This window comes from Microtus pennsylvanicus, chromosome 6 (assembly GCF_037038515.1).
Source record: "Microtus pennsylvanicus isolate mMicPen1 chromosome 6, mMicPen1.hap1, whole genome shotgun sequence".
Classification (NCBI taxonomy): Eukaryota; Metazoa; Chordata; class Mammalia; order Rodentia; family Cricetidae; genus Microtus; species Microtus pennsylvanicus.
The window spans coordinates 118,815,967-118,842,496 of NC_134584.1; the positions used below are offsets into that span (position 1 = coordinate 118,815,967).

Consider the following 26,530-nt stretch of genomic DNA (forward strand, 5'->3'; position numbering starts at 1 on the left):
GGCAGAGGCAGGTGGATCTCTATGAGTTCAAAGCTAGCCTGCTCTACAAAGAGAATTCACTTGGGGTTGCCCAGAGAGCACTGTGTGTCACTGTGGGAGTGAGTGGGAGAGATCCCAAGGCTGATGGGAAAGCAGGTGATGCAGAGGTCAGGCATGAGCATCAGTCAATCAACTCAGCTGACTCAGCATCCCATTGAGAACTTTCTTAATCCTCCCATAGGCTTGTCTTCAGAGAAGAAAGACCTCTCATTAGGCCCCACCTCTTAAAGGAGCCACCACCTCCCAACATCTCCACACTAAGCACCAATTCTCCAGCTTGGGACAAACTGGGGGGATCAAAGGTGAGTGGGTGTGGGGAGGTCACTGGGGTGGAAGAAACACCAGGGAGCTTGGAGGGACATGAGGCCCAGTGTTACAGGTGGGGAGAGGCCACATTTCTCTTCGTATGAGACAGCGTCTCACTGTGTAGCCCTGGTTGGCCTGGAACTTACTATGTAGACCAGGCTGGCCTCAAACTCACAGAGATTTTCCTACCCCTGCCTCCTGAGTGCTGGAATTAAATGTGTGAAAACACACAGGTCTGTTTTCATTGAAGAATTTTCTGGTTCCACAGGTTTATTGTAGCTCCAGATCTCAGACTCTCCAGCAGGGGTCACTGAAGTGCTGCCAGGGTAAGAGAGGGGCTGCCAAAGGCCCTTGGTGTTAGTGGAGCAGCCTTCCTTGTGGTTTAGCTCAGATTTGCTTCCAGAGGGAAATATACACAAAGAAAGGCCGGGTCACCCACTAAGCTTGGGGATGAGTCCAGGAAGGCGGGACATGGCTAGGGCCTGAGTCCAAAGTACAGGGGCCTTGGCCAAGGGCCCCAGCCAGACCATCCCAGCCTTGAGATTTAGTGCCTTTGGCCTTGGATGTCCTTTGACTGAAAAGGGGGAGCCTCTCTGCATCAATTCCTAAGCCAAGGACCCAGAGCTGATCCTGGGACCAGTTCCCACAGCCTGGCCCTGGGTGGGTCTATCTGGGCCAGCAGGAAGGAAGGGCAGGCTGCTGCAGCCTGGGGAGGAAGCAGAGAGCTCCCTGGCAGGGAGGACAGTGAACTCTAAGTGAAAAGATGCTAAGTGGAGGTCAGTGGCCGGGCAGCCAGGGTCTCCAAGGACAAGGAGGCCCAGGGCAACATCTGTTTCCATTCCCAGCCAGGAGTGGAGCCAGTGGGGCAGCCACCCTGTACAACTGGGGAGGCCTTTCCCACCTTCTGCTCCACCCCAATTTCTCCTCCTCAATCCCCTCATTCTTTCTACCCCTGTACCCAACCATCCCACCCCCACCTTTGCTGAACATAGCAAGGGAGTCACAGGGGGAAGGCGCTGCTCCAGGGCACACCATGGGACTGATGTGTCAGATGTCAGAGCTCTGTCTTTCGGCTCTCTGCTCAGAGAGGCTAGAGGCTAGCTGGAGGTCACACAGCAATGTGCTTGGACACAGACCCAAGTTTCCCAAGCGATAGCTGCTAACATCTCTGAACGTCTCTTCTTGTCTAAAGGCAAGGGACTAAGGATATACCACATAAACTCGATATGGCGGCGTGTATCTGTAACCTTGGGAGGTGGAGGCAGGAGGATCAGAAGTTCCAGGGCTGGCAAGATGGCTCTGTGGGTAAAGTTGCTTGCTGCCAAATCTGGCAACCTGAGTCCACTCCATGGGATCCACACGGTGAACTCTTGAAGGCTGCCTCTGATCTCCACACTCATGCTACTGTGTCCCTCTCCAAAAAATAAATAAGTGTAATTTTAAAGAACATTCAAATGTCACCCTCAGCTACATGGGGAGTTCAAGCCCAGCCTGGGGCTGTGGGAGACCCTTTCTCAAAAAGAATAGTTTTTAGAAGAAAAAAGAAAGTGACGTAGCTTTGATTAAAACTGGTCTTTTATCCATTCACGAGGAGGAGGGGGTGTTGTTAGCGTATTTTTAATACAGGAAGGGCTCTCAGCGGCAAGCCAGCCTCGATCTGGCAAAACAATGGGTCCCTATGGCACCGCCCAAGCACTTGGGGACAACCAGCCAGGGCTGTGGTCCCTGGCCTGCATCCTCTCTACCCTCCCCATGCTCCAGACCCTTGAAGTCTGTATCTCAGTTCTTCTCAGCCTGTCTCTCCCCACCACCCCCTAACCAAGTCCAGCCCCACTAAGTCGTGGCCTCTGACTTCAGCCCCACATCTCAAGTGACCTCCCATGGTCACACCGCACAGTGGTTTTCAGCGCAGGCTCCATTCCCCATCTGGTCCCCACTCTGCCTCTCAGCTGTGTCCTCTTTCCAGTTCTTCCCCTTCCTGACCCCCAGCCTCCGCAGCAGGATGGAGACAGTGTAGCCACCTACCTGACACTGTCGCAGTGACTGTGAGACTATCGCTCTCCCTTTGAGACCCAGCCTCATTCTGTAGCTCTGGCTGATCGCTACCTTGTAATCCTCCTGCCTCCGCCTCCCAGAGGCTGGGAGGACAGTTGTGTGCCACCATGCCTAGCTTTAAATGAGTGACTCTTCTTCGTATACCAGGTGTTGACCTGAGATAGGCTGTTGACCCCGTGAGCAGAGTGGGGGCTGATCAAATGGAAGGCCATTGTCCAAACCCTCAGAATAAGGCCTTATGTTAATCAGAACTGTGGGGTTGATATCTGAGTCCTCCCCTTGGCCTTAAACCACAGAGGCACAGAGCGGGGGTTGGGGCCCTCTCCCTAGTGTCCTCAAGCCTGACACAGGTAGATATTCACAGGCTTGAATGAATGAATGAATGAATGAATGAATGAATAGGTTCCACACCTCCTACGCCATGTTTCTCTGTGCGGGAAGTCATTCCCACTGGAGTATGAGGTATGAGTCAGTACTGCTTTTGCCTGGGCTGATCAGCATGCTTGAAACTGTGTCTCCCTGGAGGACTGCGACCCTGAGTGATCGCTGTGTCCCTCTACCTTGAGTCCCCAAGCACAGCTCTCTATGTTTTCTCCTTTTTCTGAGGTAGCTCCTCCTTGGGTAGAGACAACCCCCCGGGGGTTCCCTGGAGGAAGGCTCACCCCCAAGTCTGCAGGAAGGTTCACCACAGGCTGGAGACTTCACAGGGAGGCATCCTACCAGGCTGGGGTAAAGTCCATATTGTCTGGGTCACACAAACTAGAAAGATCTCAGCAACTTGGGACTTGGAGCTGGGAAGGGGCTGGTCCTGACCTCACAGTGGGACCCAGGGCCCTGCTGGAAGCATCCAGTGGCTGTCATCCTGCGGCCACATCAAATCCCTGATCAAAAGGGGAACTGGCTCCCCAGGCAGATTTGTTCTGTTTGTTTTGGGGCCTTTTTACTTCCACACAAAGCTGTTAGCCCAGCAGCTCCTCAAGCGCCTTGACCTCCCGTGGCTCTGTCCCCTGATGTCCCCTGAGCAGTTGCCCTTCTTGTCCCCAAGCCTCTGCAGGGTCCTTTTATTCCTCACCGTTGTGAAGACTTAACTGTGAGCTCAGAGACTCTGACTACCACTGTGGGACTGGTGGCTCAACCCAAGAGCATCTATTGAGCGCCTAATGTATGCCTGGCCCTTCAGTGTTATCTAGGGGACACGAATGTCAGTTTAGTCACACCTTAGGACTTCAGACTGTGGACCTGATTTTGGGGACCACCCATCCCTAAATCTGAAGGGCAGGAAGAGTCTTTGTGGTTGAGAGGATTAAGTTTACTCAGCAGCAGCAAGCACTTGCTGAATACAGGCCAGGTGCTGGGTGCAGCTGGAGGAGGTTCAGACACGGTCTTGGTGAGCCCAGCTCCCAGGTGGGGTCCCCAGTGTGACAAATGGCCACATGTTGAGCAGCTTGTGGCAACCTGGTCCAGCTCCCTCACTGCATCAGAACTGAAGTCCAGATGTGGCAGCTAGTACAGAGGTCCCCAATCTCCTCTTTACTCCCCTTTAGCTTCCAAATGCTTGGTGGCTACACAGAGCTTATTAGAAAAATCAGGCACCGCCTTCAGTCGCTTCGATTCAGGACTGTGGCCTGATGCGGAGCAGGGAGTCATACAGGCAGGTGGCTTGCACTGAGATCAAGGTTTGGATTAGGTCTGACGTGGGGGAAGTCGAGTGTTTGTCAGAGGGCGATGAGGTGTCATAGAAGAGTGACCGAATTTCCTCGCAGCCATATGACCATACAAGGAAATGGGAGGGGGGCCAGGCACAGTCATGGCTCCATGTGACCCAGCAGAGCCATTTGAATGCAGTCCCAGACAAATGTCAAGGAAATGCCCGCTCCCCACCAGTTTACAAAGTGCTTTGGGGCCATTGTGAGAGACGAGCTGAATGGCCTGGCTGGTGAAGTGCTTCCCCGGCAGACACAAGGACCTGAGTTGGATTCCCAGGACTCATACAAAGAGGAGGGTGTGGCAGCGTGTGCCCGTAACCCCAGCTCCGAGGAAACCAAGACGAAAGGGTCCCTAGTGTTCACTGGCTGGCCAGCCCAGCCGTCTTGGAGAATTCCCAGTCAGTGAGAACAATCTAAAAAATAAAGTGAACGGAATGTGGGTAAGGTTGTCCTCTGGCCTACAAACACATGCTCACACACATGCGCGCACACACAGACACATACACTCACACATGCACAGGTTGCATTTGGCACATGGCGTCTGCTTTATACTTAGGACAGTCCTCATATTGTGCATGCTTAGTGGTCCCATGCCTGTGTGTTGGATTAGATGGCACAAGTACAAAAAAATGGGAAGGGGACCCCAGCAGCGCCTGCGTCAGGCATAGCAGGGTCAGCAGTATTCATCTACTGCTCAAGGACACAGTCTGATGTATCAGATCTGTGACTTCAGAGTGACCAAAGAGGCCATCAAGAAGAACAGGGAAAACCCGCCCGGTGGAGCTGGCTGTCTAGTTCAGAAGACACAAGGTCAGCCCACCAGTCAGTGTAGATGTGCCCAGTGGTGGTGGCATAGGAGAGACCCTATCAGGAGCCACAGTGGAAATGCGGGTCCTGCCAGAGGGGCCTGTGGGACCAGAGGAAATGCTGTGTGTGATAGGGGCGTACTGGGAGGAAAAGCCTTCCTGGTGGGGAACTAGGAAACCTGGTACAGTTAAGACGGAGGGAGGTCAGGAGGGTGTCCAAGAGCATCATCCCAGTTTAGGCAGAAGCCAGGCCACCCACGGAGAGACCTAGGAACTAGGCCAAGAGCCTGCTGTCCAAGAATGTAGTGTAGGCACATGTGGAGAAGGGAAATGGGGGCTGGGAGCTGCTTTTAGGGCCCCAGGTCCCAGGTGCTTATGGTGGTGGGTGGGAGGATGGACTCACCTTCATGGGCACCCATTCTGCCAGTGCCAGCCTGCCTCACAGGCTGTGCCCCAGAGTCCTTTCATAGGTGGTAGAACTGAGGCTTGTACCCCTATCTCCCTGGAAGTGCCACTGGGACTGCATAGAGGGCTGACCCCACCTTCTTCAGGACAGTCCCTCAGGTGGTCCTCTGGGCTTGGGTCACACCTTCACCCCATAGTGTTACCTCATGTCAGAGCAAGCACGGAACCTTCTTCTACCTCGATGTCCTCCTCTGAGAAATGGGCATCCAAACTGCACCCACTTCTGCATACACAGACAGGCATGTTGGTGATGGGCTAGTGCTGAGTGGTTCCCTGCATCAGGACCCTCAGCGCAGACGGACGAAGATGCCTTAATGGGAAGCCAGTCGCATTCTGTCCCAGGGTCACACCAGAGCAGGAACCCAGAGATAAGAACCCCTAATCTGCCTCCCCATACCAGGGTTACAGGCTCCTGGGGTCACTTGTCCCCTCCTTGCAGCACCCCCAAATGCAGTTTCTGGAGTGGACAGTCACGAGCAGTGCTGAGAGCAGCCATAGCCAGCAGCCCAGCCCAGCCCAGCCTGAGGCAGCAACAGCGTGCTGGTTAGAGAGGAGTGGCAGGCCCCTCCCGGCCACGTCTCTGCCAGTGCCCCCTCCTCCCTCTGCCCAGCCATTCGTGCTGAGCTGTCCAACTTGCAGCCACCCTCATCACCAGAGTTACAGGGTGGGCTAAAAATAACCCGAGGACCAGCCATTGCCCAGGGCGCAGGTGCTGGGTGAGGACACAGGATTCCAGGGACCCTGTGCCGAGGACCAAGCCTGAAGCAGGCAAAGTCCTTTGGTCCCGCTCTCAGGCCCCACCCAGGCCAGCGTCCCTCCTCCCCGTTAACCCCTTTTACCTCCTCTCCCGGGCCTGCGGAGGTCACTCCTGCTGAAGAAAACCCTGCCACTAGCCTCAGGATGAGCTGCTGGGGCCGGAAGGCCCTTTCGGCTCTGGGCTTCCTGCTGCTACTGGGCACCAGCTCTGCGCAGGACACCTGGGAGGCATTGCTGCCCTCCAGGCTGGTGGAGAAGTCTCAAGTAAGTGCTGGGATGTGGGAGGAGGGATGGGGCCTTCGTGGGTGGGAGGTGACCCAAGGGGCACAGGTCCTCAGATGCTGTGGTTTCTCAGCAGGGTGGGAGTCTTCAAGCTGAGCTGTAGTAGATCGTGGGCAGAGGGGACTCAGTGCCCTCCCGAGGACACTCTCCTGCCAGCAGTGAGGAAGAGACATGTCTGCCCCACAGGGAGACTTGGCTTTTTGAAACTTAACTGAAGCATCCTTCTTCCTGGAAAGCAGTCTAGTAAGAGTCTGAGGACAAACTGAGCATTTAGTGCCCCCCTCACCCCAACACACTCACCCACCCCCAGTGCCTGAAGCCTGGCTGTGGTGTCTTGCTCAAGCAAGGAACCACTTAGTGGAAAGTATGCCAGCCAAGCTCGAGATGGCAACCTGTTGGTACAAGATGAAGAGGCCAGCTCTCCGGAGCCTTGGGGGGAAGCAGGCGACCTGGGGACAAATGACGGCAATCCTTAGGAAGGTTCTGAGAAGAAAGCCAATGAGAAGCAGGCACGGCGGGACCCTATGGCTGGGTCTAAGGCAGGGCTTGTCTTTGGCTGTGTGGCTTCAGGCAAGTTGTTTGATCTCTCTGGACCCCAGTGATCTCCTCTGCAAAAGACAGAGTGATGTGTTCCTCTCGGCAAATAGGAGATTTTGTTGTTATTGTTGTTGCGTGTGACATGCATGCATGTGTGTTTACAGGTGTGCACAACACGTGTGTGCACAGACACGTGTGTGCAAGTGCCTGCGGAGGCTGGCACTTGGTGTCAGTTGCTTGACTTTGATCATTCATTCCATTTAGTTTACTAGGGCAAGGTCTCTCCCTGAACCCAGCCAGGTGGGCTAGTCTAGCAGGCCACCTTGGCCTGGCCATCCTGCCTGCCTCCCGAGCCCTTAGGTTACAAGTGTCCGCCACTCCCGCTAGCTTTTACAGGTGTTCTGGAGATTCCAACTCCAGCCCCATGCTTGCATGGAGGGTACAGGATCCATGAAGGCAGCTCCCTAACTCTGGTGCTGGTGTTTTGAGGGCCACTGTTTGGCAGGCACTGTTTGTCCTGGGTGTGGGACTTGTCCGCCAGCGCCTGCCTGGGGTGTCTGCGCAGCAGGGTGGGCATCAATGGGAGGAAGGAAGCCCTGGGGTGTGTGAGCTTTTGAGCATCGAGGAGACAGATAAGAGGAAAGGGCTGGGGTGGGTGTAAGGTGGGCACCCTCCAAAGGAGCACAGGTTGAGGGGACAGCGTACCTGTGGTGACACTTCACACACCTGGGCAGATGTGTGGCTTGGTGTGGAGAAAGCGCCCAGGACTCAGAATGGCTGGTGCGTCTCATGGGCTTTAAATCAAAGGATGGTGAAGTACCAACGCTTGCCTCCTGGGACGGATGCAGGCTCCGGGGGCTGGGGCTGCTGGACTCCTTGCCCGGTTCCTGCCTTCAAGCTGGCACCTGGAACATTCTTGTGCATGACATGAAATAAGTGCTATGGGGACAGAAAGTGAGCTCGTTCATCCCTGCCCAGGAGCAACAGGAAGGGCCTTCTAGGGTTGGAGACATTTGACGAGGGACTTTGAAGGGGAAATATGAGTTTGCCCAGTCAAGAAGCATGGGGCTGGGATACTAATCCCTACTGAGCTGGATGTTTTTGATACAACTCAGAAAGTCACAGGAGGGGAGTCAGAGAGTGAAGGGATTGGAGATGGAGTTCGTATGAGATACCTAACCTCCAAAGGCTTCCTGGAAGAGGCGGCTCTCCTGAAGGGAGTTTGAGGAATGATTAAGAATTAGGAGGAAGCTGGGCATGGTGGCACACATCTTTAATCCCAGCATTCAGGAGGAAGGTGGATCTCTGAGTTCAAGGGCCAGCCTGGTCTGTGAGGAGATTTCCAGGACTACACAGAGAAACCCTGTCTCAAAAAACAAAAAAAAGTTAGGAGGAAGGGGGTAATTCCTGGAAGGCTCAGCATGACCTGAAGCTCAGAGGCCAGAGGCCATCTAGAGGGGGTTGGACTGGGAGGAGGGCCCGAGGGAGGGGCGAGCTGCATGGAAAGATGTTTTTCTACCTTTCCCAGGCCCAGCTCTTTGTATCTCGTGCTCCCCTTGGACACAATCCCTGGGCTTTGCATTATCCACAGACATCAGTCCCTCCCTGCTGCCCAGACAGGCATAGGGGAGAGAGCGAAAGAAAGTGGGGGAAGAGAACACACCCCGGGGAAGGCCAGGCTGTGACTCAGAAGCTAGGCTTAGAAGTCTTTTTGCACAGACCTATCAAGGAGCTGTGCTGGCTTGGGCCACTCGCTGCCTCTCTCTGGGTCTCAGGCCATTCTTTAACCTGAGAGTGACCAGGAGAGATGCAGTCCACATGTGCTTAGAGGCAAGATGCACCCTTAGCCTTGCTCCCCTCCTGCTGCTCCGTGCTGATTCCTTGATGATGGTGGGCTGGTCAGACCTAGGGACTCCAGCTGCAGGCATCTGGAGCAGACTTAGCCTAAGGGCAGCTACTTTTATTGAGAACAGAGTCACAGTTAAATGTTAGCTCCAGTATATCTACAACAGAGAATTCATTACTGTCTGGTCTAGAACGTTCTCTAAAGGCTTGTGTGTTGAAGGTCTGGTCTCTAATGCAGTAGTGGAGACAGAAGGGGCCTGTGGGAGGTGATTTACAGGTCAGAGCCTGAGGACTGGATGGGTTAGTGGATCAGTCCCCTAATGGACATATACCTGGATGGAGAGTCAGGATGTAGGATGTCCTGAGAACTTGAGAGGGTGGGGCCTGGTGGAGGAAGCAGCTCCCTGAGGACATGAATTTGAAGGTTTAACCTGTCCCTGCCTTTCCTCTCAGCTGTCTGTCTCCCCACTTCCTAACTCTCCACTACTGTCTGCTTCTCCGGCAAACAACGAGACAGCGTTCAGAGTGAGACCTCAGAAACCCTGAGCCCAAGCGAACCTTCCCTGCTTCCCTTCCTGTTGACTTGCTCAGGTGTTTTGTCGTAGTACCAGAGTGCCCATCGCTCGCTCACAGTTGGGAAGGAGCAGCTCATCCGATACACGCCCTTGAGGGACATAGCTGTTTTGTCTTTCTCGCTGGCTCTGAGACTTACGCATCTGTGGACTTGTGACAATACTGTTTATTTCTCCTCTCACACTAGGGTGAACGGCCCAGGCCATGGAGGTGAGATGGTCATTAAACCTGCCTGTCACGTCTACCTACGTCCCCCTCCCTGGTTCATCCCACTTCTAAGCATGTTATTCAGTGGCATGTCTTGTATCTGGAGGCTGAATTTTTTTTCTAGAGCAAGGCTGTTCATTTCCTGAGTGACTCCTAGTAGGGGACAGACAGGAACACTAACCCTGTCTTCTCACGTGAAGCCCTAAAGAAAACCTAGGGATGCCGGGTAGTGGTGGCTCACACCTTTAATCCTGGGACTCAGGAAGCAGAGGCAGACGGATTTCTGAGTTTGAGGCCTGCCTGGTCTACAGAGCAAGTTCCCTAGGATTGTCAGCTATGGGAGCCTCAGTTTCCGTGTCTGCAGTGGGGAATACAGCAACAGGTGCCTTGTGGGTTAAGAGAAGGCCAGAGTTGGGGCTGGAGAGATGGCTCAAAGGTTAAGAGCACAGGCTGCTCTTCCAGAGGATCTGGGTTCAAATCCCAGAACTCTCATGGTGGCTCACTACTGAATGACTCCAGTTCCGGGGGATCCGACACCCTCTTCTGGACTCTGCAGGCACCAAGCACACACTGTGGTTCACAGACATACATGTAGGTGAAATACCCCACACATATAAAAATAAAAACTAAAAAGACCAGGCCTTTGTCTGTGCTTGGCACCACTTTGCATGTGCGTACACATACACTCATGCCTATGTCTCTGTGTGTATTCATTTGAGTGTATATGCAGGGATGTATGTGTAGATATTATGGGTGAAGCTTGCATACATGTGCATGTTTACACATACATATATGCATATGTATGTTTACACATGTATTGTGTTGTCTCTGTATGTGTGAAACCTATGACGGTACTTTGGGCCAATGACAGCTGGGACTGTAGGCAGGGATCGTCTTTGTCCCCTTCCCCAGAGACCGCCCCACTCCGTGCTTGCTTTCAGGGTGTCTTGCCTGCACTCTTTGCTCTGTTGCTCTTATCAGTCAGATTTGTTTATCTTTTCACTAGCTGCTTTTGCAGAAGACAAAGGAAGCGGGGGGGGGGGGTTGCTCCTAGGGTGGGTCTGGCTTACTTAGTGTCAGGGGAAAGTCCACCCAAGCTGGAACTGGGCCAAGTGAAGATGGGCAGTGTCTCGGAGTCCAGCCCAGAATTCCTCAGGGCCAGCTGAGAGCCCCAAGCATATAGGCTCAGGCAGAGGGTGTTCATGTCACCCAGAGAATGAAAGAAGAAATAGAAAGTTCTAGAGGGGGCATCATGTGTGCAGCTGACAGCGACTCCGCTCCAGCTGAAGTCTTCTGAGCACCCTCCTGGGAAGAGCCCCACGGCCTGCTGTGGAGGCCCAGGGCATCCTCACTCTGAGCCCCAGCACATAGGCCAGGGAGATGCTTATTTTTAGATCTCTGACGTCCGAATTCCAGAGGAAGGGCAAGTGGGGCTCCAAGGAAAGTTGGCTTTCTTCCTCCACCATGCAAACCAGACCTGGAAGACATTTTTATTGGTCTAGCTATGAAGTCTCTAGAACATTCCAAAGAAGGGCAAAGCTCTCTTATGGAATGAAGGGGTGGAGAGTGTAGGGGAGGAGTGGGGTGAGCGCAAATTTGCAGGTGGGGTGCCAGCTCCCTAGATGGAGGTCACTCCACAGTTCTCTCTAATGGGGCAGTACTGATATTTACCCTCCAAACAGCCCAGAACTGGAGGGTCGAGGGCAGTCTGCATACCATCCTCCTCCACACATCACTTATCTGTGTGGACCTCTGCTTTCTCATGAGCCCTGTCCACAACATGCATTTCTTTTTATTCATGTTGTTTAAAAATGTTTAAGTTGAGTTGTACCTTGCATGATATAAGACATTTTTTATTTTTACTTTTTAGTTTTTTGAAACAGGATCTCATGTTGCCCAAGCTGGACTCGAACTCCCTATGTCACTGAGGATGACCTTAAACTTCTCATCTTCCTGTCTCCACCTCCTGAGTGCTGGGGTTGCAGGCATGTGCACCACATCCAGTTCATTCAGGGTGGAGATTGAACCCTGGTGTTTAAGCGTGCTAGGTGAGCACACTGCCAACTAAGCTTCATCCATGGCCCAAGACAAACCCTTGGGGTGTGTCTGTGTGTGTGTCTTGTGTTTGTCTGGATGTATATCTATGTGTGTGTGTCTATGTCTGGTATGTATCTATGCTTGTGTATGTCTTGTATTTTGTGTATCTATGTGTGTGTTTATGTCTGGTATGTATCTATGTTTGTGTGTATCTTGTGTTTGTGTGCGTATCTATGTGTCTATGTGTGTTTATCTATGTATGTGTGTATGCGTCTCTGTGTGTGTATCTACGTATGTGTCTCTCTGTATGTGAATCTATCTGTGTGTGTATCTATGTGTGTATGTCTTACGTATGTCTCTCTGTATGTGTATCTCTGTGTGTGTCTGTGTGTGTCTCTCTATACGTATCTATGTGTGTGTATGTGTCTCTCTCTGTATGTTTATCTGTATGTGTGTGTTTGTGTACATTCACACAGTCACCAGTTCTCTCTGCTTCTAAAGTGCTTCCTTCCCTCCCCTCACAGAGGAAACCCACACCCAATGAGCATTTGCTTTCTTTCTCCCAGCAGCCACCCAAGGGCTCTGTCTCTGTGGCGGGGGGGGGGGACTCCCTCTGCACACGATCTGCATGGGACAACACGCGACAGGTTTGGGGATGTGATTGGTTCGTGTCCTTCCCCAAGGCCCATGTGATGTTCCAACCTGAGATGCCCATCACTTCTTCACCCGGCTTCCTCTGGCTGTTTGAGGACACTGAGCTTGAACCTCCTGATTCTTGCCTCTCACGCCCATTGCAGGGTCATTTCCTGTGGGTGGCATCAACCAAAAAGGGTTTTGTCCACCTCTGTAGGTACTAGAATCTCTCTCCAGGTTAAATACAGCCACCAAGCTACTGAAGAGCTTAGGGGAATCACTCTACTTGAGTCTGGCATGTAGAGCTGAGAGACATCTGAGTGGTATCCAGAGTTTCTACAAGGCAGGTGTTTGGAGACACCCTTAAAATATGGTCCCTAGTGGGGGTACAGATGAAGGCTGAATATCGTGGGAAGAGGGTGCCAACACACTACTGAAGGATGCTGTCTTTCTGGCTGAGCCTCTGGCTTTTGTGAGGGATTTGATGTGCTCTTGTTTGGTTTCTAGCTGGTGACAATATAGGCAGGAAAGAAGGGTAGGTTATGACTACAAACAAGGCTGGGAATGAGCTGTTTCTAGAATGTACCTGGATGAGAATGGCAGATGGCTAACTGTGTCCTGAACTGGCTGTTTCCCAGGAGAGGGGAAGCTGGGGTATGTGAGATGAAGGACCCTCAGAGCCAGGCTCCGGAGGATTCAGGATGATCCAATCTGCCTGTCTCTGGAGAACTGCATTGACTTGAGCAAGATGCCTGTTCTAGTCCCAAACCTCTGTTTTCCCATCTGTAAAGTGGGCTAATAACACCTTCAGCAGGGCATGCTGCAGGCCCCAGTGTGGGATAAGAGCTTGTCAGGAACTGCTTCAGGCCACAGCCATGAACCAGATGGCCCAGATTCTGAGTTGAGCGCTTCCTTGGGTGGTGACCATGTGCCTCGGTTTCTTCACTGTGGGACAGTGCCAGCAAGAGACCCCATCTGAGAGGGAGATAAGGCCACACCCAGCAATTGTCAGAGAGATGTGTGGGCGCAGAAGCCACGTGCCCCTCCCCTGCTCTCCCAAGAACTCTGCCACAGTGAGGTCGTCACTGTGAGGTTGTCACGTTCCCACTACACTATTTTTTTTGGGGGGGGGAGTCTGTCTCTGAATGTCCTCTGTGCCCAGCTGGACCAGAGCCTCTGGGGCCAGGGACACATTTTTCTTTTCCTTCTTTTCTGTGTTTAAGATTTTATGTCAATGGGTGTTTTGCCTTTGCATCACATGCATGCAGTACCCACAGAAGCCATGTGTGCTGGGAATCGAACCCTGGTGTTCTGTAAGAGCGGCCAGTGCTCTAACCACTGAGACGTCTCTCCAGCCCTGCTGGCTTTAGAACCTGTCTTAGCATCACGCCTCAGCCTGTGGCATTGCGGGTGCCCAACCAATCACTCCCAGAGAGTGAAGTGCGGAACGGAGGCAAGGAGTGGTGAAGGGCCTTGGTGTAGTTTGTTGACAGAATGTTATACAGATGGGAAGGAAGGTCCCTGAACCCACAGAGTCAAATGCGGTAGAAGCCGTGGTAGTCACTACGGACTGGGGTGAAGCAGTGTGGGTGCTGAGCTGGGCACCTCACAGGCCAGGTCTTACCACAACCACAGCAACTACTCTATCGCGCCCATTGTGAAGTGAGGAAAACTGAGTCTTGGGTAAATTGGTGATTTTTTTTTCTGTAGACTCAGTCCCACAGCTCTAAGGTTCAACCCCAAACTGATCTGATTCTTAAATTTGAGCCCTTAATCTGGACTCTGTCAGCCTTGGTCCCATTCCTCTTGATTCTGCCTCACGGTCAACCCAGCTCCTGGGTCCAAACTTGAAGGATGAGCAAAGGGTGTCAGGAAAGCAGCGGAGAGAGGGGACAGCACGTGCAAAGAGCAGGACGGATGCGAGTCAGAGATACCGGTAGCATCACGGCAGCCTCTGGAATATGAATCATGAGCTAGCCCTATCTAGTCTTTAGACTGCGGAGTCCTAGTGAGACAGAACACAGAAACAGACAGACACCCAGACAAACACGCAGATACCGACACACATACACATACGCAGATGTACACACATGTGTACATCCATGCACACAGGTACATCCAGGAGTGACAGAAGACTGGATAGGGTGTTGCGTGTGAGCAGAGTACACAGTGACCAACCAGGCAGGTGGTGGACGGCTGGAAGGGAACAACCAGGACTTCTGGGGAGGGTGCAGTAGGAAGATGGGGGGAGGGGGAGGGGGGAGGAGAGGGGTTTGGTGAGCCAGTCCTGGCCTGACCCTTGGGGCTGTCAAGCCTTTAATCTGGGACCGGGAGGGGCTGCAGAGTACACCCTGTGTTTCTCTGAGTTCTCAGATCTCAGGAAGCACCTTTGTTGAGAGCTTTTCTAAGTGACACCTTGTAGGGCACAGAGTGTTCTTCCAAACTGTTTACTCAGGGCCCCTCAGTTCTCAGTCCCCAGGGAGCATCTGTTGTCAGGAAGGGGAGTAAGGTGCTTATCTCCACCGTGAGAAACAGGCTGTGTACCCATGGGGACAGCAGTAGTGGGCATAAAACCCGTTTCTCCGCAGATCCCTCACTCAGGCTGCCCCCCAGAGAGACAGGAGGCCAGGGAGGTTAGAGAAGAGGCCATCTGCTGAGCCCCGGGCACCACGGTGCCTGCACATGGAACCTATTGGGAAGAAAACCTGTCACCTCCCCTGACAGTACCCGGTGGCCCTCAGTCACCCTCCGAAGGGGCCAGCATGGCTGTCATGGTGGATCAGGATTAGGGTTGGTTCACTTAATCCTGTAGTTGATGAATGTGGAGTGGAAGGTGAGGGCTTATGTCCCCCGCTGGTAGTTTCCAAGCAACTGGGGACAGCATACAAATGTAGGAGACAGAGAGGGGCGGAATGCTGAAGACCGAATTCAGCAGGGGTCTGAGGGCCCACACAGGTCTCCCTTGAGTCTCTAGGGACTTCTAGCATCCAACTTTCCTCTCCATACCCATGACAATGCCTTTCTCTTATCATCCGCTTCTTTGGTTCATTTGTTTATTTTTGCATGTGTCTGGGGGAGAGCTGTATGTATGTGTGTTTATGGGTAGACCTGTAGAGATGAGGGGCAGATGTGTGTACCTGTGGAGTAGATGTTTGTACGTGGGAGAAGTGCAGCTGTGGGTGCGGGTGTGTGCATTGGTGTGCACATCAGAGCACAGCCCCAGGTGTTGTTCCTCAGGCTCTGTTCACCTTGGTTTTGTTTTTTCGTTTGTTCATTCTTATTTTTGTTTGTTTTTTTTTGTTTTGTTCTTTTATTTTTTTATTTTATTTTATTCAAGACAGGATTTCTCTGTATAATGGCCCTGGCTATCTTGGAACTTACTCTGTAGGCCAGGCTAGCCTCAAACTTAGAGATCCAGCTGCCTCTGCCTCCGGAGTGCTGGCATTAAAGGCGTGCAACGCCACTGCCCAGCTCTCACCTTGTTTTTTGAGACAGGGAACTCACAAAATAGGCCAGGCTGGCCCATCTCTGCCTGCCCCAGCACTTGGGATACCAGCGCTTTGCAGTGGGCCTGGATGTTTACAAGGGTTCTGGGAAATGAACTCAGGCACTCACACTTGCGAGGCAAGCTCCTTACTGAGCCCCCTACTTTTCACAAATTGAGGGAGCAATCTGTGCAAGCTTAAAGAGATTTCCTGGGTGAAGAAGGCTATAGTCAGAGCACCCCCATCTTAGCTGACCCCACCCTGCCTGCTTTTGGTCCCACCTACGTGCCAGCTTTCGGATAGGAAACCGAAAGCCACTGCCTGCTCTGATGCCAACAGGAGGGGAGGGGGGAAAGCAGGATTTATTCCCTGCGACCACACTCCCCCTGCAGGACATCAGCAGTAGTGCATAGCGTTTGCAGCCTCAGAGATGGCAGCACAGAAGGAGTGTGTGGGTAAGGACTGTACCAGAAAGATCCATGCATCTGCTAGTGAAGGAAGGCCACCTTCAGGAGGATGTATACGCTGAGGGTTAGAAGGTGATCCAGTCAGAAGATAGACGCAGAGCAATCTTCCGGGCAAAAGACTAGTTTGTAGGAGTGGCCTCTGGTGGCAGGGAGCTAGCTTCCATTCAGGGACAAATGTCACGCTGGGCACTGTGCATGTCCCATCACAAAACCCAGAGAGGTGCTGTGTTGTCGCCACATGGAGAAGGGTCACATCGCAGAACGCTAACTCCCAGGACCCAGACTTGAAGTCACCAAAACTACAGAGTAGAACTGGATAGAACTGGATGAGTCAGAGCATGGTTAAGCCTCTCTGGCGCCCCGCACCAGGCGTCTGCTTTGCCTGGCTTTGGATTAGTGTAACAAAAGAGAGCACACAAATGTTCTCCAGTGCCATTACCACCTCCATGTTAGCAGCGTGTGAGACTTATCCACGACGTTAGGGATTATACATTCTGTGTGTGATCTATGAGTTCTTAAAGCTCTAGACATGTTGATGGATTGTAAAAAAAAAAAGATATGTTTATACAGAAATATACATGTTTCATATGTGCATGTGTGTTGACATGTACACCCATATATGTATAGACACATGTAGGCAGACAGATGAGAGTTATCTCATGGGGTCATACTTAGAATGTAGATGGCTGCGTTAGCATACGCTCCGAAAACACCCTCCTTCCATGGCTCCTTCCTTCCCTCCTCCCGTCCTTTCTGCTTCCCTCTTGCAGCCATCTCTTTGGGGACTCAGAGAAACAGTAAGTCAACCCCAGAACTGCTTCAGTCACCTACCTGCCCTAACAGCAGTTTCTGCCCATATAACTGTTTTCCCAGGGAGGAAGCTTGGGCTGAGAGCCTAGGTTGATGCCCTTCCACTATCTCCCACAGGCTGAAGAGGGTACACCAACAGGCCCCCGGCAGCCCCGTGCAGACCGCTGCCCACCACCCCCACAGACGCTGCCTCCAGGTGCCTGCCAGGCCACACGCTGCCATGCCGACTCCGAGTGTCCGCGACACAGGCGCTGTTGCTACAATGGCTGTGCCTACGCCTGCCTGGAGGCTGTGCCACCTCCACCAGGTGAGCTGAGCTGGGTCAGGGGATTAGAGGTCATGTGGATCCAGTGCTGGGCTGAGGAGGAGAAGGAGCTGAGCTGTGTTTGTGCTGAGCTACCTGCTGCCCAGCCTGGGTGCTCACCTGCAGCCTTCAGCTGCAACTCTGCCATACCTGTGGGGTGCAACTGCCTCACCTTCATGCGTGGAGCCAGCCCAGCATGGAATATACACACTCCAGGAATAATGTCACCACTGTGAGATTCCACCCTTTAAATAGGGGTCTAATCTGTGGGATGGCTCAACCTATAAGAGAGTTTGGGATAGAGGGGTTAGGGTACCTGCAACCAACCCTGATGACCTGAGTTCAATCCCCGGAACCCATGTGAGGAAAGGAGAGAACACGCTCACCACCTCCACATGCACACCCCCCCAAAAAAATAAACATTTTAGATGCATGTATGTCTTTATATCCAGGGTGGGAATGTAGCCCTGTTGGTAACACTAGCAAGCACAAAGCCCTGGGTTCGATTCCCACCACTGTATAAACCAGGTGTGGTGGTACACACTTGTAATCCTAGCACTCGAGGAGGTAGAGGCAGAAGGATCAGAAGTTCAAGGTTGTTCTCAGGAGTTCAGAGCCTGCCTGAGCCGCGTGAGGCTCTGTCTCAAAAGATAACAGTAATAAAATCATGATCCTTTCCTTTAAAATCCCTGACCAGCGCCCTATGTCCTGAGCTGGGCAGCTCTCCTAGTTATATCCCCAGGCAGCTCTTCCATGCACAGGGTGTCCCTAACATTTTCCCCGACAACTACAAAGTTCACTTTCTCCCAGCTCTGGGATCCTCCTCTGTGAGCGTGCTCCCTTGCCGGCAGCCCCTCCGCCAGCGGGTCCTCCCCTCCTTCCCGCTGTTACAGGCTGCAGGTGTCTGGGTTTACTGTTTTTTGTATCTGGTGTCCCCCACTTGGAGTTGGCCCCAGAGGGCTGTATCCTTCCCATATCCCGGTACCGTGGTCTCTGGACCCATGCAAGGCACTCGGTGAACACGGAGGCATTCATTCATTTCCCGTCAGCAGGGGTGGTTACGCCAGTTAGCGATAACGGCAACAATGACAGCTGACCCAGGTCTCTCAGCCTTAGCACTTGGCTGTGGGATTGGGGTACAGGAGGGTGACGGTGGCCTAGACGCTGGAGGCTTGTAGCATGTCCCCGGGGCAGTGTGCTGGAGCCAATGTCACCTCTTCGATGAGGTGAGATGCCCCTCCCTCAAGGTTGGTGGTGTCGAACTGCCATAGGAAGCCCTTCATCTCACCCAGTTCTCTGTCAGTTCTAGACTGGCTGGTGCAGCCCAAACCCCGATGGCTTGGTGGCAATGGCTGGCTGCTGGATGGTCCTGAAGAGGTGTTACAAGGTACTTGCCATGGGTCCCCAAGTCAGAGCCAGCCCGTCCTTCTCACTGGGCTTCCATGGGTCACAGGGATGCTGGCTGGGGACCCAGCCTGTTTTCTGTGGCCTGGGTGAAATAAAACAGCGAGGGCCTCCCTGACGGTGAGCCTCCATCTCAGCAGAGAATGAGAAGAAAGGGGATCTGGGACCCCTAAAGTCTTAAAGGGCCTAATTGCCACCTATGAAGAGGGAATCCTTATGTGGATGGGGCATGGAGGGCGATTTCTTAAAGGAACCACACACAGGCCTGAGGCCCAGGGGTTCGCAGAGGTCGGGCTGTACATGTGTGCACACAGCTGTACCGGTGGCTTTGCACACCCCCGTGTGGACCATGTCCATCAGGGCATGCTACACCTGGTCTTGTGGATGTGGTTGAATGTGTGTGTGTGTATGTGTATAAGCACATGTGTGAAAAAGCATGTATGTATGTGTTGACTGGGGTGTGTTGTATGTACACGGGTGACTGTAGCTGTCTGTGCATGTTTCAGGGTATACCCGTGCACATGTATTCACATGTGGTTCTTTTGGGTGATGGTGTGTTTAGGATACGGTGACTGTGTACATGTGCACTGGGTGCTGGTGGGAGGTGCTCTCTCAGAGTGTCTGTATGCAAGGCATAGGTGCCGCTTAGAGTCCGGAAGCAGGTGGGAGGTGGTCTCTCTTGGTGCACGTGTATGTACAAATATGTCCCGGAGTCCGAGTGTCCATGTGTGCACCATGTGAGAGACACACATATGGCTTGGTATCTGGGTGGGGCTAGAAAGTGGCCTTTCTGGATGGGGTGCTGGGGTGCACTGTCTGCTCCCCAGATCTTCCATCTGAGACCTGGTCTGTGTCCCTCCACAGCAGAGGCATGCAGCACCACTGAGGATGGGGCAGAGCCACTACTCTGTCCCTCAGGCTATGAGTGCCACATCCTGCGTCCAGGGGACCCAGCCCAGGGCATACCTAACCATGGGCAGTGCGTCAAGCAGCGCCGACAAGCAGGTAAGAGGGGCTGCTGCTCCCAACTCTGCTCTGGCCCTGCCGTATTCTGCCCCGGCCCTGGCCCCGCCCCAGCCTCCCTGGCCCCACCCTAGTCTGTCCTGCCCCACCCCAGCCTCCCTGGTCCCGCCCTAGTCTGCCTTGGCCCCGCCCTAGTCTGCCCTGGTCCCGTCCCAGCCCACTGCCTGCCACTTCAGGCTGGCTCAGAGTACCCTCTAGCCTCACTTCCTGCTCCCTCCGTGTCCTGCTCTTCCTTGTAACTCCAGCTCTGAGTCAGCTACCTGGTTGGCCTTGGGGGTCAGTCTCTTCATTTCTCTGAGCCTCAGTTTCCTCCCCTGTGCAATGAGGACCAATTCATATTGTCATGGGATCAGATGAGAACATAGGTGCAGAGTTCTGGGAGTGAAACCAGGTAGCCACAGGTGTTGGGGAACACTGGATCTTGTGCACCCATCTCTAGGTCTGTCTTTAACCCCACAGAATTTGAATGTTTAAAATCTATTATTATTGTGTATGTGTGTGTGCGCGCAGGGCAGAGCAAGAGAAGGCGCATGCCACACATGTTACCTGTGAGAACTTTGAGGAGTCCAGGCTCGCCCTCCACCCTTATGTGGGTTCTGGGACTCAAACTCAGGCCATCAAGCTTGGGCACAGAGCAGGCACCTTTACCTGCTGAGCCATCTGCGTAGCCCAAACCTCCTAGAACCTGAATTGTCTGAGAATTGTTTCTCGGATGGCAGCTGGCCATCGGTGCACATCTGTCGCGGAGGTTGTGGATGAAGCAGTGGAGGCACGGGCTCCAGGTGGTGTGGGATAGGCTGAGAGCAGGGTGATCAAGCCGAAGTTGGGGTTCTGTAAGGAGCAGCCAGGCTAACCCACACACATGATGACCATTGTGGCTCCACAAATCTTCCCGGTTACGACTGCCGATCCCTGGACGCCAGGTCACAGGGAGGGGAGTAGCAGGGGCGGACCTGCAGACATAGAAGGCAGGCAGCCATCAGGGCTGCAGGACAGAGGGATGCCCTCCCTGAGAGGCCCCAGCTGGGCTAAGGATGCTTCATATATTGGAAGCTCCAATCCCTGCCTCTTCTGATAAGGTCTCATGTAGCCCAGGCTGGACCAGACTCTCAATTTACTATAGCTAAGGATGGCCTTAAGTTTCTGATTCTTCTACCCTGGGATTACAGGCTGACACCACACATGGCCATGCTGGGTTATGCCAAGGGGATGGAGCAAAGGGCTTTGTGTAGCAAGGCAACAACTCTCCAAACTGAGCTGCATCCCAGCCCCAGAAAGGTCCTTGTAGTCCCCTGATCTTGCTCATTTGATTCTATAGTTTATAAGACTGGTGTAAACCAAACCGGTTCAGACCAGTTCTAGGGAGTCTGAACCCAGTCCAAAGAAACCCATGTCCTGGGGGAAGCTGAGCAGAGAGAGCAGGCCGTCCAACAAGACCACACCAGCAATGTCCAAGCCTGAGAAAGAAGTACAATGAAGGCAAGAGTGCAGACTCAGAACGTGAGAAACATCTGCAGCCTGCTTCTTCTTTCCTGGGTGTGGCTTTGCTCTGTCACCATAGACTTTCACAGCCTCAGTTTTTCTATCTGTAAAGTGGGGCTTGGGGTGATGCAGTAGGCACTGCAGGGGCAGATTCTGAAGCTCAATGGGTGTATGCCACCTCCAGCCCCGGCACAGTAAGAGGGAGGAATCAGGTCGGGGATCTGCCCCACCAGCTGCAAAGGGCATGTATAAACCTGAGCATGCACCTGTGTGTGCTTGCACCTGCATGTATCCACATGTGCTGAGTGCCCCCCTCCCCCAGGAACACTTCCAGCCTCCCAGGTGGAAGCAAATTCTCCCAGCTTTGACTGCAGGGCTGTCACTTAGGAATAATTAGTGGTGATTATATCGGAGTTTGGAGTCATCTTAAAGTCCCTCACCTTCCTTTAGGGCAAAACTCCCAGCAGATAGAAGAAGACATACACGCCACAGTAACTGAGAGATACAGTTAAAAAAAAAACCAACAACAACAAGGTTTTTAAACTGCATATTCAGAGTAATCTCAGACTTAAAAAAAACACTGCAGAAACATTACTGGGACCATCTCCAGGCCTAGCACTGGCCTCGACAAAAATACTTCTTACCAGGGTAAGGACGTGGGAAATGAAGAAATATAAGAATATGAAGACACTTAAAAATAATAAGACAGAAAACATAGAACGTGTCGGTAGGGCATTCCGGTGACTGATATCCTGAAATTCCCCTGCGTTTATTTTCCCACGGCTTTTAAACCCAACGTAAGGGGGGGGGGACAAGGTAACAAAAGACTTTATCAACATGATACAAAAGGAAAACTCACACAGTCAATGGCTTTATCATTCTGAGACATTGAATCATCAGCATTCTGTTGTCTAAGCAGGGAAGGTGCTCTAGGTCATGTATGCTGAAGGCCACCATTCCCTAGGTGACCTCATAGTTACTAAAGAAGGACCAGAAATATGTTTGCATATCCTGACCACCTGTCAGGATGACACAGACTTGCTAGAATGAGCTATTTTAATTTCAAAAGCAATCACCTCCTGAGTCAGGCCACACAACTGCGCCTGTCCCTCTCCTGACAGTCAGATGAGGTGGAAATGGGCCTGCATTTTTCGGACCCCTCACAGCACTGTTAAAACATTTTTCTTCTCCCTCCCTTTTCCTCAATAGAAATGGACATACGTGCTTTCTTGGGCCATCTGAGAGTTAATTGCTGGGGCTAGATAAATGGCTCGGTGTGCAAGAGTCCTTGCTGAGCAAGTATGAGGAACTGGGAAAAAAAAAGCTGAGTTTGGCCAGGTGTGAAATCCCTCACAGCTGATGGGTTAGGCAGAGCCAGAGAGACTGCTGATTGCCAGCCTAGCTCCAGGGTCAGTGAAAGACCCAGTCTCAAAAGAATAAGGTAGAAAAGAATAAGGTAGAAAATGGTAAAGCGGGACACCCAGTATTCTATGGCTTCCAAGCTCTCTCGCTCTCTCTCTCTCTCTCTCTCTCTCTCTCTCTCTCTCTCTCTCTCTCTCACACACACACACACACACACACACACACTCACACACCTGCATGCATGCACACACACTAAATTGCAGGCTCTTGACCACTTCCTAGGGTCAGTCAGGAGAGTATTTTTAGTCTCAGGTCCCTTTGACCCTCGAAATAATGTCAAAATATCTGTGCAATGTTGCAACTGGAAATTGACTAGCACAGCCTCCCAAGCAAGTGTCTAAAAACTTTCTCTTCCTGCTTGTTTTCCAGAGGGGCGGATCCTGCGGCAGAAACTTCACAAGCAATACCCAGGTAAGAGGAAGAAGACACTCTCTGCAGAAGACACAAGGAAGAGAGGCAAGCATTTAAGAGGCAACAGAGATATCAAAGTCCAGGGCTGAGCTAGAGAACAAAATGGCAATTAGGTTTGAGAAATAAAGCCGAGCCCTGTTATTGCGATGTTGGGCAGGACAGATGTGAGCCAGAGAGGGGTTCAGGGCAACCAGGTCCTCAACCTAGTGTGAGAATCTGGGAATGGGCACAGCTATGTCTCTCCTACCCTCACTCAGGGAATTGGAAGAGATGATCCTTCATCCATCTTTCTGGTTGTTCATGTATATGAGAATTTATACATACACCCACTCATTCGTCCACCTAATTATTCTTACATCCACCCATCCATCCACCCATCCACCCATCCACCCACCCACCTCTTTTTCCATCCACCCTCTTATCCATTCTTCCACCCATCTCTTCATCCTTCCATTCTTTCTTGCATCCCTTTCTCTGATCTTCCCTTCTCATCCATGCATCTGCCCATTCACCCATCCCTCTGTCCATCCTCTCTTCTACCCATCTATCCTATCTATCCATTTTTTCAAAAAGATTTATTTATCACCTATACGGTGTTCTGTCTGTGTGTATGCCTGCAGGCCAGAGGAGGGCACCAGATCTCATTACAAATGGCTGTGAGCCACCATGTGATTGCTGGGAATTGAACTTAGGACCTCTGGAAGAGCAGCCAGTGCTCTTATCCTCTGAGCCATCTTTATAGCTTTATCTATCCATTCTTCTATCTGTCTGTCTGTCTGTCTGTCTGTCTATCATTCATCATCCATCATTCATCCATCTACCTGCCCACTCACTCCTCCCTGAATCCACCACTCGCCTATCCACTCATCTACCTGTCCATCATCAATCTATCACCCTTCCATCCATACAGCATGTCTTTATCAGTCACTACTCACCACTCAGGGCTGGAGGCTGGGACTCCATCTGCCAACACAATGAACCCAGTTCCTCTCACAGAGTAGCTCAGGCAGGAAATTCAAATACTCATAAAGCTTATGTGGTTACTTCATGTGATAAAGGTTCCAGATGTCACATGCCAGATACCACGAGGACCCTTTAGACCGGAAGAGTTCCTAAGGAGAAGAGCTTCCTAAGGAGGGATCTAGAAAGCTCAGCCTATGGAATTGGAGGCATTGGCAGTGGGAGGATGTGTGATGATCAGGGGGAGGTGTGGCTGTCCCTGTGGCTGCAGGGCGTGATGAGTGTGAGCTGAGGAATTGGGTAGGCAGGAGGGCCAAGGATAAGGCTCAAAGGTGCAGCACCTAGCAGCTTTGAGGCCTTGGGCTCAGTCCCCAGGATACTAAAGATGGAACAAAGAAATGCAGGCAGGGGCCCTGCTGAGGCAAGAGGAGAGCATGCAGCCTGCCACGCCGCCGTGCCAAGGCATCCATCCGCGCTACCTCTGGTGCGCACAAGGGGCCAGAGGTGAGAATTTAAGCAGAACATCTGTCCTGACAGCTGTGTTCTTGTTGCAGAAGGGGACTCCAAGAATGTGGCAGAACCTGGAAAGGGACAACAGAGGCACTTTCAATAAAGCAAAGACTGGCAGGTAAGTGGAGGTGAGCTGGTGGCTCAGACAGCCATCGTCCCCATGTTGGCCACAAGAGGGCGACATCAGAACGTCACAATCCCTCCAAATCCCAGTAGGTCAGAAGCAGAACCTAAACCTGGCTGTTAACCTCCTTTCTAGTCTGCCGCCTTCACGACTCCATGCCCGTGCCCCACAAATCGTGTCTTCTCCTCCACTCTGCAAGTCAGTACTGTGGGGAGCACCTGTCTGACCGTTGTGGTGCCAGCACCCCGGCTCAGCATTAGTTGTGGTATCTGTTGAACCCCATTGCTCAGCAGTAGCCAGCGGTCTCCACTAGGCACCACAGGTGGGGTTGACATCCCGTTAGAAGGAAGTCTAAGCCAGCCACCTGGTAGATCAACAAGGAGGCCACAGATACACCAGGGAATGGCTAGCAAGGTATAGGAGCTGCCTCCAACAAGTGTGAGGGAGACCTGAGGTGTGTGTGCCAGGGGACACTAAACTCACAATTGAAAGCTGGGGTGAGAAGGTACCACCTGGACTAGCAGGCTGGAGGACACGACGGCACCAGGTGGAGGGACGTGGAGACTGCGGTCCCCACGGTGCATCACTTCAACTGTGAGAACCTTCGAGAGGCTGCTGAGAGGATAGGGATTCAAGGAGGCTCTCTGCATAGGGGCTGCCCAGCAAAACAGCCATGCTGAAACGCACTCCCTACTCTGTAGCCTTAAGTGAGTATCTCCACTCTCCAAACCTGTTTTCCTGTCTACAAAATGGGTATGATGGGGAAGGATGGTCAGTAGCTAATCAGGAACCATGGGGACCTTAAGGATTTCATCTTTAAAAACACATCTTTCTGGTGCTCCTGATGGGTCCAGGGCAGATGGAAATTTAAAAGGCCTGTGTTCTTTGCCCTGCCCACAACCGATTTATCTGTATCCTTCCCCTTTGCTTCCTTTACAGCCTTTGAGGACCCTTCCTATGCTTTCCAGATGCTAAACCTCGGAAACAGGAAAAGAATTCAACCCTAGACATCATGCCCAGTGCCACAGAACAGAACTCCAGAGCTCCCAGGAACTCCCAATCCCAGTGTGGCCCAGCCTGGCATGGCAACTTGGGGGAAGCCCCTGACAAGTTCTGGGTCTCTGCTCAGCACCCTGGTCACATGAGCCTGCAGCTTCTAGGTGACTTTTGCAGATTTTGACTGTGAAGACCTATATCCAACCCGATTGCTCCCAAAATAAATCTGCCCACCACACCGTAGAAATGAACTCCTTTATCAGACCTGAGCCGCAGCTGTGTGCGCACATCTGTTGCAAGGGTCTCCGGGACCACCAGGGCTGGTAGAGTCATGACCCTCTGGAGGCAAGAAGGTAGTTCAGTTCAAATGACTACGTAGCTGGTGTTGGCTCACACTTCAGGGTGAAAACTTTCCTGGCGATAGTTAACTCCATCCCAAGTACACAATAAAGCAGGAATGTGATTACATCAAAACTCTTTGTAAACTTCATGTGACACCCTCTGTAAAGATAAGGTCCTATAGACTGACTGCATGTGACCCCTTCCATAAAGATAGGTCCTATAGATTGACAAGCTCACAGACAAAGTCTGCGAAAGGATCTGGTGTGGTCTCGGCCACACAGATAGCAAAAAGGTCACCAGGCTCTTCACCACATCCTCTCCTAGCCTTCCGGGCAGACAACAGGTTATGCACCCCTTCCTTTGAAAGAACAGCCCTGGGTGTTTAATACACCAGATTCCCCTCGTGCTGATCTGTGAGGACAAGGCAGTGCCTCCCACAGTCTGTGAGTGTGTGGAGGTCAGAAAACAATCCGTGGAATTGGTTCTCCCCTGGCACCGTGTCTCAGGGACCAAACTGAGCTTGTCCACTAGGTGTCAGCACTG

At 52.3% G+C, this 26,530-nt stretch overlaps 1 protein-coding gene across 1 annotated transcript; it reads left to right on the forward strand.

Annotated features, from left to right (window-relative positions):
* Positions 1–5,951: 5,951 nt before the first annotated feature.
* On the forward strand, positions 5,952–25,852 carry Wfdc1 (WAP four-disulfide core domain 1). The gene is made up of 7 exons (XM_075977441.1): positions 5,952–6,397; positions 17,127–17,316; positions 18,617–18,700; positions 19,582–19,722; positions 23,014–23,055; positions 24,570–24,643; positions 25,589–25,852. The coding sequence occupies exons 1-6, from the start codon at positions 6,278–6,280 to the stop codon at positions 24,626–24,628; spliced, it is 636 nt and encodes a 211-aa protein (XP_075833556.1). The 5' UTR covers positions 5,952–6,277; the 3' UTR covers positions 24,629–24,643; positions 25,589–25,852.
* The last annotated feature ends 678 nt before the right edge of the window (positions 25,853–26,530 follow it).

Coding starts and splice junctions, on each gene's coding strand:
- Wfdc1 (XM_075977441.1), top strand. CDS start 6,278: ATGAGCTGCTGGGGCCGGAAGGCCCTTTCGGCTCTGGGCTTCCTGCTG. Junction 17,317..18,616: donor GGCTGTGCCACCTCCACCAG/GTGAGCTGAGCT, acceptor GTTCTCTGTCAG/TTCTAGACTGGCTGGTGCAG. Junction 18,701..19,581: donor TCCTGAAGAGGTGTTACAAG/GTACTTGCCATG, acceptor GTCCCTCCACAG/CAGAGGCATGCAGCACCACT.